Genomic DNA, 16,834 nt, shown 5'->3' with positions numbered 1-16,834 from the left:
TGCAGCCCACCAGGATCCTCCGTCCATGGGATTTTCCAGGCAAGAGTACTGGAGTGGGGTGCCATTGCCTTTTCCAGTATGAGTCTGTAAGCATATAATAAAATCAACTGGGGGTAAAGGAAGCAGGGTTTGACAAGTTTATTTTAAACAACCTTCTTAATATTGTTACAAGTCTCCTCAGCACTAATCTACCTATAATATTTAGAAAGCCCTTTTCTTAAGTCTCACAACTTTAAGTGATCTCTAAAGTTTCTGCTACCTCTAAACTCTCAGTACTTACTCAGCTTCAAGGTTCCACACCAATAAACTTGAACTATACTACTTCCTGCCTACCTCTTCTAGTTTCTCATTCTCCACTCTCCCTCTCCCCAAGCACTTTCTATCTATGGTTCCTTCCTATCTCTGGGCCTTGGTGTTATATACTCTTTCTACTTGACTTTCCCCCTACATCTTCACTTGCTGTTTCCCTGTTAGTCCTGGATTAACTAAGTATCAGAGTTTTCCCTGACAATCCCCCTAACCACCTATCAACTCCCTTTCACATACTCCAATTTTACATTATTTTGAGCATTTATTTCTACTTAAAATTCTGTGTTGACTTGCTTTTATCTGTGTTCTCCCTACTAGAACATAAACTCCTCAGTGGAAATATTCAAGGTTTTCACCACTGAATTACCGGCAAAAGAAAATTACCCAGCACATAGTAAAGGTAAATAAATATTTGTCAACTATGACTAAGGGAGGAAGGAGTGAAGAAATTATAGCAATATTACAAGAAAGGTAACATACAGTATATTACAGAAGCTCAAATAAGAAAGATATTCAACCCAGCTGAGAAAATAAACATTAACTTTGTAGAAAATGTGTTTCTAGTTAGAGTGAAGAAAACAGTTTGGAAAACGACAGAACTAGAATAGGGACACTAGTTATGAAGCCAATGCAATCACCCAAGAAAGAAAATGAGGACTCTGTAATGGTATGACAACAGAAACGGAAAAAGATTTAGCCAAGGAGAGGGAAATGGCAACCCGCTCCAGTATTCTTGCCTGGGAAACTACATGGACAGCAGAACCTGTTGGGGTACAGTCTACAGGGTTGCAAAGGAGTCAGACATGACTCAGCAACTAAAACAACATCTTTTGTTTTATTTTTAATTTTATTGAAGTACAGTTTATTTACAATGTTGTGTTAATTTCTGCTGTAGAGCAAAGTGAATCAGTTATAAATATATTATCTTTCATATTTTATTCCATTATGGCTTATCACAGGATATTGAATAAAGTTCCTAGTGCTTAAAAAAAAAAGATTTTTCAGTATTTTAAAGATAAAATCATTATCATCTGGTCACAGATTTGACATGCAGAAAAAGGACAAGGAATGAGGTCAGAATGTCTCCTGGGTATTCTCTTGGGTGATTTGGCCCATTAAAGTAATGCACTGAAGACCCAGATGGAAAATACAGAAAGATTTTTATAAGAGTAAGGTAATTAGTAAGTGTGAAACACAGAAAGCTTGATATACATGACCACATGGTTAAGATATTGAGTAAGCTGTTGAAAAAATTGGTCTGGAGCCCTCAAACTCAACACAAATTTGATGGTCATTTACTCAGCCAATAAATGATTTATGGTCCTTACAAGCGCACTGGGGCTGTGCCAGGCGCAGGGGACACACTGGAGAACACCACCCAGTGCATGTCCTCACAAAACCTACATTCCAGGAGACAGTAAACAATACTACAATCGGCAGCAGTGACAAGAGCTACGGAAGAAAACAAAACCAAATGGAAAATGATGGAGATGAAGGTTACAACAGGTGATCAGAGAAGGCCTCACTGATAAAGTGGTATTTGAACAGATCTAAATGAAGTGAGAGAGCAAGCCTACTAAGATTAGGAGAAGAATAATCCAGGCAGAATGTAAGAAGTACAAAGGCCCTGAGAAGAGAATAAGAGTAGGAATGAATAAAGAGAGGCCGTTTTGCCAAATATAATGAACAAAAGGAAGACTGAAGGAAATGAGAATGGTTGTGAAGAAGTCACTAACTAGATTATAATGGCAGTCATCACATAAAGAGGTTGTATATTTTTAAGAAAAACTATTTTGTCACATATATTCCACTATTTAATACAATGTTAAAATACAGCAGATGCTCAATGAATTCTTTTCAAATTAATGAGTGAATAAATCAAATGGAATTCCCACTACATTTGAACCCAATTTATATTTAACCACTTCCTGAACTCCAATTTTTCCCAAAGGAGAAACCAAATACCAATCTAAAAGTCTATATTATAAGCTTTAGTAATCCTCAGAAGCAGAATTTTTAAAATAGTTTGAACAGTGACATCATCTCTAAAACAAGTATGTGCCCTTCCAAGAGGACTGCTTAGAAGGAAAACATCTACTTCATAACAAATAATTTCTAGACTGTCTGCTAGACAGTCTAGAATAAACAAGACATCATTTGATAAATCCTTCACACAATTGGTAATGTCTTGATAAAATACCATTTAGACCAAGTTCTGATCATGTTAGCGAGCCAACAATTTACCACAGTAGCTCAGCTCTATGCTAGGAAAAATCACTAAAAATAGTCTGGAAAAAAAACTACGTACCAGTATTACAAGAGCAGTAACTAATATAATCCTGAAAAGCATGGTTAAAAATATAGATTTACTGCATTTACCCATTCCTAATTAATAAAATCAAACAAGCAATCACTCAAAATTCACCACTCAAAACAAGCATTCTTTTGATAATTAATAATCCACACAGTTTAAATCTGGTTCAGTGAACTAAATATTCTAGACTCAGAATCAACAAGGATATTCCAAGGTTATTAAATGTTCCCACCTTCAGGGAATTCGGAGAAGGCAATGGCACCCCACTCCAGTACTCTTGCCTGGAAAATCCCATGGACAGAGGAGCCTGGTAGGCTGCAGTCCTTGGGGTCGCTAAGAGTCGGACATGACTGAGTGACTTCACTTTCTCTTTTCACTTTCATGCATTGGAGAAGGAAATGGCAACCCACTCCAGTGTTCTTGCCTGGAGAATCCCAGGGACGGGGAAGCCTGTTGGGCTGCCGTCTATGGGGTCACACAGAGTGGGACATGACTGAAGTGACTTAGCATAGCATTCAGGGAATTACTAAGTCACTGTTTTCCATACTTTCAAAGAGTATATGCATAAGAATATTTTAAGTGGAGTGAATATTAATATCTTTAAAATTACCAACGTTCAGAAAACTCACTTCATCAAAACTTCTTCACCTTCAGTATAGTTGAATATTGCTTCACTTTCACATTTACTCTTGTTTTTGCATACTGAAATAAGTAAATGTTATTCTATTTCACTCATTTATACTAAGCACATGTTGCCAAATTGCTGTCAAGTATTTAATCAATTTCCCATGCAATAGTCTCTTCTACTTTCTTGAGGATATACACACCAAGAGATGGGCAGTAGAATCTTCCTCACAAAGCACTGCCAACTCAAGAGGAAAAAAAACCTAAAATTCAATAAAGGATTGAGTAAAAAACAAAATAAAAAACAATTAAAATTTATCTTAAATCAAGGAACAGAAAACACTATCAAATATACATAGAAAAAAAAAAAACTAGTCCATTTCTATAGCATGTCTTATTACAGTAGAGTCAAGAGAAGACTAGAAATGGAATAAGAGAAACAGAATAAGAGAAATAGAAATCAATGAAAGAAATTGAAAAAACAAGGGAAAATAGAGAAACAATCACATGAAGACACTTTGTAACTATTAATGAGGCCTTCCACTGAAAATATTATCAGTGAGGTCCAAGAAAAGCTTACCATCTACCCTTTTTCTCCATAAAAATACTAAGCCAATTTTCATAATCATTCTACCAATTTAATTAGGTCAACACAACTTTCATTGGATTGGAATTCTAATTTTTCCAACTTACTAACTGGTAGCTTTGAACTCCATACGGTGATCTATTAATTTTTCTTTAAACAGTCATTTTGAAAAAAATTGAAGAAAAAAATTCAACGCCTAAAACCTATTAAAAGGTCAGACTGAAGAGGGAAAAAAGACATATTCAGAAAATGATTTTTAAAGTTTTTTTAAAGTTGGAATTAGTGGAATTATTCCAAATTCTATTTAATCATATAAATTCACTTCCCTTTCAAATTAAAAAAATCCATATATATCATGATACACCTGACACACATAGGCAGACTTGGATTAAAATAACTTCGACTTTACATACAACACAGCGATACAACATACTAGTGAGCAAATGAAGTTAAATACAAAAGGGTATATGTAGGAGAAAATCACAATAAACTTCAAAAACACATAAACTTCAAAAATAAACAAAAATCACATAAACTTAAAAAATGTAGGAGAAAATCACATAAACTTCAAAAACAGGCAAAACTAATCTATGGTAGTAGAAGTCAGAATAGTGCTGTCCTTGGTGGGGGAAGTAGTGCCTAAATGGAGACAGACTAGGAACTTCTAGGGTATTGCAATATTCTGATTCTTAACCTGGGTTCAATTTGTTAACTTTCATAGAACTGTAAATTTATGACAACTCTCAGATCTACATTTTCTTCAATTATAAATAACATTTACTGCTTTCTTCCTATAGTAAATATTTTAACAACAAAAAAAGATGTTTTAACAACTCCACAGTTTTAAACTCTACAGTACCCCCATTCTACCAACCCAACATGAATATTAAAATTCTTTTTCTTAGTCTACTCTCAGTAAAATACTTTGTCTTTTATTTATGCCCTATTTGTCTTGATTTAACCACATCCACTCAAAGTTGAAACAATGTCTCATTTTTTTTTTACAGTTCACACTTAAACTCTCCCTCTTCTCATCTCCTTTGTTTTAATTGACCATGTTAAAAACACCTAATATCTATGTATATCTACCTGCCAACTGTAATATTTTACAAACATTTCACTAACTCCTCCAATAGAGATGAGAAAGTATGCTCAGAAAAGGCAGTTTGTCCAAAGTAAAAAAATTCCAAGAGGCAAGTTTCCAAAGCTCAGGCGCTTACAGTTCCAGACTGTCTGTGTGTCAAGCAACTGTTTAGTCAGTAAGTCCTCTCCGACTCTTTTGCAAACCCAAGGACTGCAGCCCGCCAGGCTCTTCTATCCATGGGACTTCCCAGGCAAGAATACTGGAGTGGGTTGCCATTTCCTTCTCCAGAGGATTTTCCTGACCCAGGGATCGAACCCATGTCTCCTGTGTTAGCAAGTCGATTCTTTACCACTGAGCTACCAGGGAAAGCATGTTATTAAATGTTGTCCACATTCATACCACATTGTCCATATTAGTATCCTACTATTTTATTTATTTTTTACCTTACTGTCTATCTTTATACATATAATCCTACTATTCAAATTGTAGACATATATAATAACTTTATCAAGTCATATCTCACCTACCTTGAACTATGCTATGAAGCAAGTATCTGTCTTGAAAACAACCAGGATGCAAAAGAAAGCACTCCAAAAGATGTCAATAAAAATTCAAAGTATATATCATCAAAGTTTACTCACTACAGTTCGTATGTTATTGACAGTAAAGCCCTTTAATTCCTATAATCACAACCTATGTATCCTTATTTTCCATGTAATGTTAACAAGTCCAGTTACATGGTTTCTATTTTACATCACAGTAATACAAAAAAAAATTTCTAAAGGAACTCCAAATATGCTAAAAAGACATAATATTTATACACACACATACTTCCCCCAAATCCACTCATATTCAAGTACCCCAGGTGACTATTTAGTGGCAATATACTTATTTAAAAAATAATTATACTTTTTTCTGACACACTTTTATAATGTAGAAATAATTACTGATGTAAGTAAAAGAAATTTCCTAGGACTCAAAAATTAAATCTAAACTTTCTTAACAAAACAACTATTATAAGAAACAATAATATAGCAAAAGGCAACTGCCGCAGTCTATCTAAATCTCTTAAGCTTTTTATTTCCTTTTGAAAACCAGCATTTTTAAAAATTTGTTCATTCTGCCAGGTAAAACAATATACACTTATATATTCAAAACAATGTGGAAACATGAACACACAACACTGAATTCTCCTGTGACAGAAAAGGGCTATTGTAAGGTTTTATTAAAAATACAAAGTGATTTAAACTTTAAGACTATGCCAATCTAAAATTTAGCTCATTACAAAGTTATAAAATTTTATGTTAAGAATTATTCCTACATGAAATACAGAATCCTATACAATTTAAGAATTAACCCAGTCCACTTTATACCACGTTACAGCGTTCAAAAATAACACAAATTACAACCTATAGTAATAAAATCACAAATCACTCTAAATAAACAAGGTAAAAATAGCTATTTGCATTCAAATATCCCACTACCATGACTCTATACTAACATTCTATGACAGATATGAATAAAATCGTATCTACAACACATTGTTAAATGAAACATTCTACAATATTCCACTTGCCACCCCAGACAGTGCCATATAGCTAGACTTTAAGAGTTCACAGCTCACCTACCTCCAACCACTGGAGTCTTCTCACTCTTTCTGCAACTCTATTCCCCTCAGTTCCCCCCCCTCCCCTTGGGGGAGGGGGTTAGTGGTGATGGGGTTGTGGTGAAGGTTAGGGAGTATATTATACAGAATTATGAGTGAAAGAAAAACCAGGGCAATTAAAAGTTTTACTATATGAGGGATGAACATTAAGCATGGAAATAACTAGCAATATTATTTTAAGATGTGATTTCTCAAAATATTAAACTATTGATAAAAAATATATATGTATACACATCTAAAAACAGTTAAATACACTTTTATCTGGCAAGCTGTTTCTTCTAACTAAAAGTACATTACTTGGCAATCTTCTTTGTTTACAGCTTCTGTCTCTTCACTATTTATTCATTGTAAGAAACACATGAAATTACACTGGGTTCTGAACAAGATTACTTGCAATCCCTGCAAGTGGCAATTCAACTCTTGTTTTGCTCTTTTTAATAGTGTTAACCTCCCCAAACACTGTTCATCCTTTACCCAAATAATCAGAGGGTAGGATGTCTGGATTTGGCAACGAAACAGTCCATGTTTTTCAGGATAATCTTAATTTCAAATATTCTCTCTCACCATCAGGTTACATGCTTAAAGTCAGAAAATATGTTTAAAGTCAAAGTCATTTTAATGTGGAAAATAATAAAAACACTTCTGGTATCTACTTCCAAACTGCACGTATCTAGAAATAAGTTTGATACAAATTTACAGAGCCCTTTGAGCATGCAATATTAATGAAGGGGAGATATACTACAAAACAATGGAAGGAAATTATTTATGCTTAGGTTGGGAATGCAGCCAAACATCTATACACTCATAATCAGAAGCACACAATTACTTTACAACATGCCTAAAAGCTCTCAGTCTAGTCAAGCACTACCTTCAAAGGTTTGAAAAGCGCTGGTCTGAAATATAATCAGCCTTCAGTATATTTATATACAAAGCTCATCACCAATTTTTTCTCAACAATATACCAGGAATATGTCAGTTCAGAAAAGTAAGTACAATTATTTAAACATTGCCCTTTTATGCAAAGGTATTACAGGTGTCAACAATCTGATGAGGATTCCCCTCTAGGTCATTCCTTATCTATCTCCCATTTTTTTCCTGAATTCCTCTAGCTTTGGATTCCTTTATAAAGATAACTGGCAGGTGCTTCAAATACTATGTCCTGATAGAGGTATATCCCAAGCATAATATAAACTCTGTAAAGCCAAGAATTATGCCTTTCTGATTCACATTAACATTTACTACAAAAATATGCTGACTTAACAAACCATTACAAATCCAAATTCTTCAACATTTTAGGATAAACAAAATGGCAAAGTAATTGAAGGGGCCAGATTCTTTAAAATTCAGGTAATTAAGGTTAAAAACTCTTGTATATTGATTACTAACCTCAACTGACTCCTCGAACAGGTATGTTTGAAGCCTTGGTACATCCCCAATTTTATTATATTTTATATAAATTTTGTTATTACCAGTCACATCACTCAGTTTATGCAATAGGTCTGGCTGGACAACTCCATAAGAGGAATATTAAGAATGTACTTAGGCTTATGTTCTCTTTCAATCTTATGATTCTGAACGCACGAATGTTATATTTAGCTAGTTTTACGTAATTATTTTCAATTTAGTTTGCATCTGTATAATCTTCTAAGTACACTTATCCTATCAATGTAACTTTGAAGTAGCTATTCAGCTTTAACCCGGTCAGAGTAACAAAAAAACAAAAAAAACCACAAATACAAAACAATGGATGATCCAAAAAGCATTAACAGTCAACTCTCAATTATTCATATGTGGATTACCTAATAAATATTTTAGCCTGTTTACATCCACTATTCTAAGAGTATTTGCCTAAGAAATAAAAATTGATGCTAACAATTCAAATGAAAGATACACCAATCTACAGTAGGGGATGAAAGAACACAAAATCGTCCCCAACCATATATAAAGTTATTTATATATTTAGAATTCTTCCACTATTATTTACCTTTTTATGAAGTGTAGATAACTGAGAGTGGACTGCATTCAGCTTGGTGATAGGAGTACAGATACACAGGCATGCAAACCATTCACTCACCCCACTGTGCTTTTCACAGCCCTATTTTCAGTAGCCTGAGACCTGGGAGGGGGAGGAGGCAGCAAGTCACTGCAGATGATCACTTAAAAGGAAATTGAGAGTTGACTATAATTTACATTTAAAGTACTATGAAATACCATACTCCTACATATACTCATTGCTGTTTATGGGAATCCTTCTCACAGTAATTTAACCAGTGATTTAACAAGACTTTCTCTTTAACCTTTCGATATCCCAGAAACACCCTGATATCTGAGAATCACAAAGACTGAAGGTGACAGGGCTATGCGTGTAAAGTAGTATGCATTTTGGAGATCAGAAAACTGAAGCCTAAAAAGGTTAAATAAGCGTGCCAAGATCAACCTCAGATTAAGGGAGAGAACTGAGTCCTCCAGAACTCAATTTCAATGCTAGAGCTGACAGTGCCTTCAAGCCAAAGCTCTCCCCTTGGCTTCAAAGACCACAATCTTGCTCATTTTTAAGCTTTCTTCTCTTGTTGGCCTCTTTCCTTTTATCGATCCCTGTGCTGTGACATACACTCTAATCAGCATACACGCTAACATCCAAATCGTTAGCTTTTTCTCTATTTACATTCTTCCCTCTCTCAAGGCCCTAAAGCAGAGAACAATCAGATCACAAGTTAAAAACAATTACAAAAACATCCATGCCAGAAATTGCTGCTACCTCTTACACATCTCTGACAAACTCAAAGTGCAAAGCTGAACTCATTATCATCACTTCCAAAACAATTTCTCCATTTCTTGGCACCAATGCTTTCATTGTCAAGTCTGCAAATTTAAATACTCTTTTACTTTTACCCTCAATATTGTGCCCCTTTTCTCATCTCTCTCCATTCTTCCTTACAATACGTTTCAGTTATTATTATTCTATGATATATGCTGAGAAAGCAGCTTAAGATCCAGTGAAAAAAGAACTGAGCAAAGAACTTAAATAAGGCAATAGTAAGTGATATTTAGAAAGGAATAAACAAAGATGTGGAAAAGTAGAGGAGGAAGGAATGAATTCCCACTGGGATGATAAGGAAGGATTTTCCCAGAAGTGGCATATGACCTAGACCTTAAAGAATTAGGATTTCTCTAAAGAGTGCTGAAAATGAATTCTAAGCACAGGAAACGACCTATGCAAAGTAAACAGAAACTGCATGCCATGTGCAAGGAATAACAAACAGCCACCTCTGACTAAAGCAGAAAATCTCAAAGGCACAACACGATCTCCAAGGAGAAACAATATGAATGTGGAATGTAGGTGCTTAGACTAGCAAATTCTCCACAACCCCCACTTTGAGAAGCACTGTGTGAAAAGAAGGGAGTGCTTTACCCAAGCGAACTATGTGGAGAGACAGACAGACTGAGAATGGTATGGTTAAGATAGTATAGAAGAAAATAATTCTGGAATCACAAAAGGCCTTCAATGCCAAGCTAGGAAATCTGGACTTTATACTGTGTGCAAAAATGAAACTATTAAGTGCACATGTATTATTGTTGTTATTTTAAATAAGAGAAATGAAAAGATAAGATCTAGATTTCAGGAAAATTATCCTGGCAATCACATAGCAGAAAAAATGAAAAAAGTGAGAGAAAAGAATATTTTACTGTCAACCTAACCAGATAATGAGGTCATCCAAATGATATAATGTGCAGTAGACCAACAACAATGAAAATAGGAGAAGCTGGATTCAGTAGGTATTTCAGAGGCAAATTGGGGAACATGTCAAATGAACAAAGTGGACAAGCAACAGGTCTCTAGCTTGAATACCAAAGGATGGTGGTGGTACCAAGAAAGTGAAAGTGGGTAAGTTTTAGGGTACAAAATTTTATACACCACAATCTCTGACAATTACCTACCATACATACACACTAATACATTTTGCAAGTTTAGAAGAAAAAGTGTGAATAAAAATGTAATTATTGTAACCATCTGAATTCATGGATTTTTTGAAGCCATGAGTGAAAAGGCTACAGAAGGTAGCATCAATGAGAGAGAGGACAAGAAAAGTCAAGAACAGAACCTTAGGGTACACTTGCTTAAGGAGCTGGAAGACCAGCCAGTAAACAGAGAAAGAGTGGCACGAGAGTTAAGGAAAGAACCAGAGTTTTAAGACTAGCCACAGTGTAGTAGCTAGAAGTGCATAATCTGCAGTTAGTCACTCACTAGTTATTCAGGTAAGGCTGAATAACTTACCTTTCTGAGTTTCAGTCATTAGAATTTTAAAAACCTGTATCTTCAACTGTGAAACAGGGATAAGAGAACCTCAAACAGTCGTCGGGGCTTCCCAGGTGGCACAGTAGTAAAGACTCTACCTGGCAATGCAGGAAACACAAGAGACAGGGTTCCAATCCTACATCGGGAAGATCCCTTGGAGAAGGAAATTCGAGAAGGAATTTCCACTCCAAATCCTTGCCTGGAAAATCCCATGGACAGAGGAGACTGGCAGGCTACAGTCCACAGGGTGGCAAAGAGTAGGACATGACTGAGCACGCACGCACAGAAAGAGTTGTTGAAGATTAAGTAAAATAATACGTTTTACTGTCTGGAACAATATTAATACAGTGGTAGTACTAATAATAGAATGGGGAACTTAAAAATGCCAATGAATTTTGCATGAGGTTACTAGCATCCTTTAAGAAAACTATTTTAAGTACAGGGGGAGAGCTGTGCTTACAAGACTGAAGGAGTTAAGAAAGAAAACTAGAGTAAGGATAAACTATTCTGTGTGTAAAGCCTATGAAAAAATGACTGTTTCAAAAATCTTTGTCTTTATTGTTCCATATGTCTCACCATCATCCCATGCCTAGCAAAGTGATCCATAGGAAGAATACAACAAATGTTTGCTGAATATGAGAAAATTAATCTAACAGGAAGTAAAGAAGCAAGAAATCTTCTACAAAGAATCTTAGGGGAAACAATTAGGAGCATAAAATTCTTATCCAGTTTAGCCTTGGAAACGAAGAGAGATGCTTTATCCTCTGATTCAAAAAAACAGAAGGTGAGCATAGGTGAAATTTAAAGGGGAGAAGACAAGTAGATTCACATTAGACAGCTTCTATCTTCTTAATAAAGAAATAAAAGAAATAAAATCCTCCTCCATGCAGGGTAGGAGGATTCTGAAGTCAGTTTAGAATCTGGAGAAAAAAATTAGTGGGTTCATCCATTTTAACATATATTCAACTTAATTTGCCTCTAATACCCTGGTCTAGTGCCCCATCATCTCAGACTCTATCAGTGGCCTACAGAGCAGCTCCTCTTCCTGCTGTCTCTTCCCAAGGTGTGGCATATTCTCTCAATGTGAGAGCCCACATTTCCTTCCACCGTGTCCACTACTATTTTATGAGAAGTCAATCCCTCTGTGAAGCTGCCTCTGAGCCTCTCCTCAAAGAGTTAATCATTCTCTCCTCTAGGCTACTTCCGTTCCTTGTATAGTTTGATTAGTTTATTGTTCTATATCGCAATCACTTATGTCTGTTCCAGTAAACTCCAAAAAAGGGAGTAATATCTTCCTCATCTTTAGTCCTCCAGCACTTAATTCAGCATTTATTATATAAAAAGCAGTCAAATGTTTGTTTCGTCTAACTGAAGTAAGTGATTAAACATGAGTTTAATCCTATCAAGAAAAAAAATCACAAAACACAAAGTGTTCAAATCTGCATCATTCAGATAACCTTCCTGCTTTTCTAAGTATTAAAGAGCAGCTAAGACACTCAACCTTTTCATTCCTACTAATGGAAAAATAAAAGGATTGAATGGTCAAAAATATGTAAGACTCAATACTTAATAAATTATATTTTAATAGTTATATTTGAATATACATGTTTCCATGTCCTAGGAATTCACCTTGAACACAATAATTAAATTATACTAAGAAGGGTTTCTTATTCCAGGAAGAATACTCTCTCTTCAAGTTATTTAGTACCAGGAAGAGATGCCTTAGTGGACTGATTTAAAAAAAAAAAAAAGACTATCCTTGCGGTGGAAGTGGTTAAGGGAGCATTTCAGTTTCAAAATAAATTTTGGCATGCAAAACAGAGAGAGTATTTAATGATACCAATAGCAGTTATCAGGGACTTTCACAATTAAGTAATTGCCTGAACAAAACTTAAAGCAACAATTACCAATAAATCAACTATAGGATCTCCTAGAATGAAGTTTCTAAACTCAAAATTAACCCATAAACAATTTTTAACTGAAGCACTTTCATACAAACCATAGCAGTAACATCAAAACAAAAACTAAAGAACTTTAAACCTCTCCTGGGCTTCAAGAAGCTTGCAAGAATTGACAAGTCTCATTACCAAGAAATTTTCTGGAATCAGGGAGAAAAACCATAAAGTAGAATATTTAATATTTTTAAATAAAATACCACATTTTATCTTAAGTACATATAATAGATTGTTCTTTACTTAGACCTAATACCGGTAATGTCACAGTTTTTTTTTTTTTTTTTACAGTCGTTATATTCAAGAACTTATGAAGTGCTGTATGTTAATTATCTCTCAAGAAAAGAAGAAAAAAATGGTAGCAGTAGGGGTGGGGGCCTAGAAACAAACTATGTGATGCAGATACACTATATTCATGTATTCACATGATTTATATATTTTGAAGCTTTTCTTAACAAATTGAAAAACAATAAAAAAGAATTCCAGTTCAGAGAGATTATACCCAATTAACTGTATGTCTCAAAAATAAATGAAAGCTTCAATACAGTGATTTCTGGTTAACAAGTTCATAATATTAAAAACAATCATCTGAAATACTTTAAATGTGATACCAAGAAGCAAGAAGTTTGATTTCATTGTTTAGGAAAGCAACTAACATTTAGTTAACATCACTCACAAAGTCCTAGGTCCCATTCTGAATACTATATGGCCTAGTTCATTTACTTCTCATATTCTTAACAACCTTCAAGAATAACCTGAAGTTAATTTTTTTTTTTGAGCTGAAGAAACCAAGAGTTAATGAAGGTTAAATAAACCGCCCCCAGTCACCCAGCTGAGATTACAACTCAGAACCATTTGACTTTATACTACACACTGATGGCTCCTCTAAGAATTACAATGACCATGGCCTCTATTTTATAATGAACTTTGTTAGACAGCTACACAATGACTTTCTCAAAGGTTACATAGAAATAATGAGAATGAGAGCAAACCCTGCCTTATAGCATTTAAGAAATTTTTTCAGTTACTCAAACTTTATCTAAAACATGCCGTAATCCAATCCACAAACAGCTGCCCTTCAGCTGCAACCCAGACTGCCCCACAGTTCTCAAATGATTACGGAAGCTTAATTTCTCATGAACTTTCTTCATGTTAGAGCCACAAGCCTTCTTCTAACAATGAATGTTTGTGAGAATAGCAATTTCTCAAACAATAGAGTCCCTATACAGTGAATCTAACTCAGATTATTTTTCTTATTCAAAACTTCCTTAAGATTTGAGAACAGTTCTCACATGTCCTCTCACTCTTCGTTGCATGTTGCTTTTGCAATCAGTTTCACTAGTTGTGCGTACTTCACTCTAAACTGAAATACATCTTGTCAGGGCAAGCGTTTTCCGCACTTTTTGTATTGATATTATCCTAGAAATACCTATAGACACAGATGGTTACTAAACACTCAGGGAATACAGCATTCTAAATAATAAATATACAGCTATCTGTGTACTTGAGTAAAACTGGAGTAAATGAAAGGTATCAACTCAAATTTGTACATAAGCTCTTTTACTACCCCAAATTTTGACACCAGACAAACCACTACATATAGGAGATCAGCAAAGTCAATTTAAAGCACAAGTATAATTCATTTTCCAGTACCACATTCAAACATATTTTTAATGCACAAATTAAACCCAATATCTATCGAATAAATGATCTTCGCACCTTCATCTAAAACATATATGCACATATATAGGTTAATCACTAAAACTACATCTTTTACAAAACTCAAATGCTAAATTGAGCCCTGTGGGAATCTTATTTTGTCAGGAAACTTACTAGAAAATCTTTTTGCTCATGTATTTTATACAGACTTTTCATATGCGTGTTATAGTCAAATTTCCAAACTGTTACACAAAAGTCAAAAGTTTTATATCTCTCTACATTAATATTCAAACCCTATCTGCTGAAAAAGTTCTAATTTAGTGCATTAGTAATCTAATTAGTTGTCATTTCTATTCTAACTTAAGCCCTATTTTATTGTAGAAACTCCACAAAAGTACCTTGTTCACCCGAAACTAAGTCCCTGAACTTTCGGAATAAAATATTGTTAAAAAAATTTATTGTAGTTAAATTAAAAACTAGCCTTTCAGTCCACAAAACAGTAATCTTACATTATGATATACAAAATAAGGGAATGCGCTATGCTTTAGATACAGAGATGATCCTCAACAATGAGCCCGCATCTAACAAATACTGTAAATAAGTCATTATGTCAAGTAGAACGTAGTTTAAAATTTTCATATAGAATGTTTAAAAGGACTTTTTTTTAAACTTCCTAAAGTGTTTTTCAGATCTCAAAAAGGAAACTGGTTCTATACAGCTGAACCAGGTTACACGCTAAGTTACAGTGGGTGTGAAACGACTTCATCGTAATCAATAGACTCAATCTTGTTTACCGTGGAAGAGAAAAGAAAAACCCTGTATATAACTACCAAATCCTCGGCGAGAATACTGAATAAACTCCAGTTATGGTGACTGATGAAAATACACTGGCCAGTAGCCGGATTAGGTCCTTAAAAATATAACCCGGGTTTACCCAGTTCCGAAGGTGTAAACAAACCCGTCGCCACTGCAGAAGGTAAACAATGAACCTGCAGCGAGGGTGAGGGGGCGGTCTTTGCCAACTACAGTCTCAGCGGCCCGGGAAAGGGAAACAAGAGGGAAACACACACGCTTCGCAGAAATCACGAGCTCTGGGTCTCGCTACTGACTTATCAATGCTGCGGGTCCCCCAGGGCGGTGGGCAAGGAGAAAAGCATCACGCAGTCGGCAAGGACCGAGCAGGTCCGGCTTTGGCGCTGGGGGACGGGGAGGGCAGGATGTGGTCTCTCTTCCCTCAGACATCCTCTAGCAACCTAAATAACAGCCTCCACCTCCCTCTGGCCGCCCCTGGGATTCGGCTGCTAAAGCTCCGGGATAGGACGACTACGCTCCCCCCGGGGTCTAGAAAACCCAGAGGGTCGGCGACTCCGCCGAGTCCCGCCTGGTGCTCCTGGGCACCGCAGCACCCAGAGGCCCGGAAAAGGGCTTAGGGAGAGGAAAGCGGGCACCGGGAAGGGGGATGGGTCCGGGAAGACAGCCCCCGACTTGCTCCCGCGGGCCGGCAGGCGGGGCTCGGGCTCTGTCTCTCGTACCCCCGCAGGTCCCGTGCGGGGCCGGTCCCTGACCGCGGCCCCCAACCCCGGCTCCTCCCCAGTAGGAAGCCCTCGCCGGCGCCCTGCGTTACCTCGGGTCAGATCCAGCGGGACGTTCTCCTCGCCGCTGTCATTCCGCCCTGCGCGAAACAGACACATAGCCCCAATTAGGATTCGCTCCCAGGCCAGCGGTGGCAGCCCGGGCTCCGACCAGCGCCCGGGCTCGCTCCACCCGCCCAGGGCCCGGGGGAGGCAAGTGCCAGGGGTGGCGGTTGCCGGGCGGCGAGGGGTGAGGGCTGCAGCGGACTTACCTCGTATTCGGAGGTTCTTCAGCGAGCGGCCGCGGCCGATCGCCGCCATATTGACGGGTTTCAGTCACAACACCGGAAACCTCGCCCAATCGCGCGAGAACCCCTCCCCGCGCGCCGCGCCTGCCCCCCGCGGCATCTCTCCCGCCTCTCGGCGGCGGCTGGCGGCGGGCAGCGGGTGGTGCCGGCTCACCCGGGCGCGGAGGGAATAGGATGCCGATTCGGGATCTCGATAGAGCTTTCGACGGAGGGTGGAAGGCGCCGCGACGTGCTCGGCCTTCTGGGGCACGTCCGCCAGGAGGGGGCATTTCCCACGAGGGGAATCCCATTGATGCGAATTTGCAGCGTGGAGGATGCTTCCCGTCCAGCCGCCGCGGAAACCGTAATCTAAACCGACGCTAGGTGGGAGGAGGCCGTGATGCGCCGGACTGGCCACCTGCTGAAACCATCCAGGATGACCGTTTTCAAGTCCTGAAATAGACAGCCCTTCTTCCTTATTTATC

At 37.3% G+C, this 16,834-nt stretch overlaps 1 protein-coding gene across 8 annotated transcripts in view; it reads right to left on the bottom strand.

Annotated features, from left to right (window-relative positions):
• Positions 1–16,407, bottom strand: part of RICTOR (RPTOR independent companion of MTOR complex 2) — a 137,873-nt gene extending 121,466 nt beyond the window's left edge. For 3 of the 8 annotated variants that reach the window (XM_059878737.1, XM_010816809.4, XM_024981297.2), the window contains exons 1-2: positions 16,335–16,405; positions 16,116–16,163 (exon numbers count right to left, since the gene is read on the bottom strand). Coding sequence is in view for 4 of the 8 variants with exons in the window: in XM_010816809.4 (XP_010815111.1) it covers positions 16,116–16,163; positions 16,335–16,383 (97 nt within the window). In the remaining 4 variants the exon portion in view is untranslated. Of the gene's footprint in view, positions 1–8,567; positions 8,634–8,657; positions 8,700–16,115; positions 16,164–16,334 lie in introns of those variants that run through there. The other 5 variants (XM_059878738.1, XM_059878740.1, NM_001144096.3 and 2 more) reach the window with 4 other exon arrangements.
• Between the last annotated feature and the right edge of the window lie 427 nt (positions 16,408–16,834).

This window comes from Bos taurus, chromosome 20, assembly GCF_002263795.3.
Source record: "Bos taurus isolate L1 Dominette 01449 registration number 42190680 breed Hereford chromosome 20, ARS-UCD2.0, whole genome shotgun sequence".
In the NCBI taxonomy this organism is placed as follows: Eukaryota; Metazoa; Chordata; class Mammalia; order Artiodactyla; family Bovidae; genus Bos; species Bos taurus.
The sequence above is the reverse complement of the archived record's forward strand: the minus strand, read 5'-3'. Positions and strand labels throughout refer to the sequence as shown.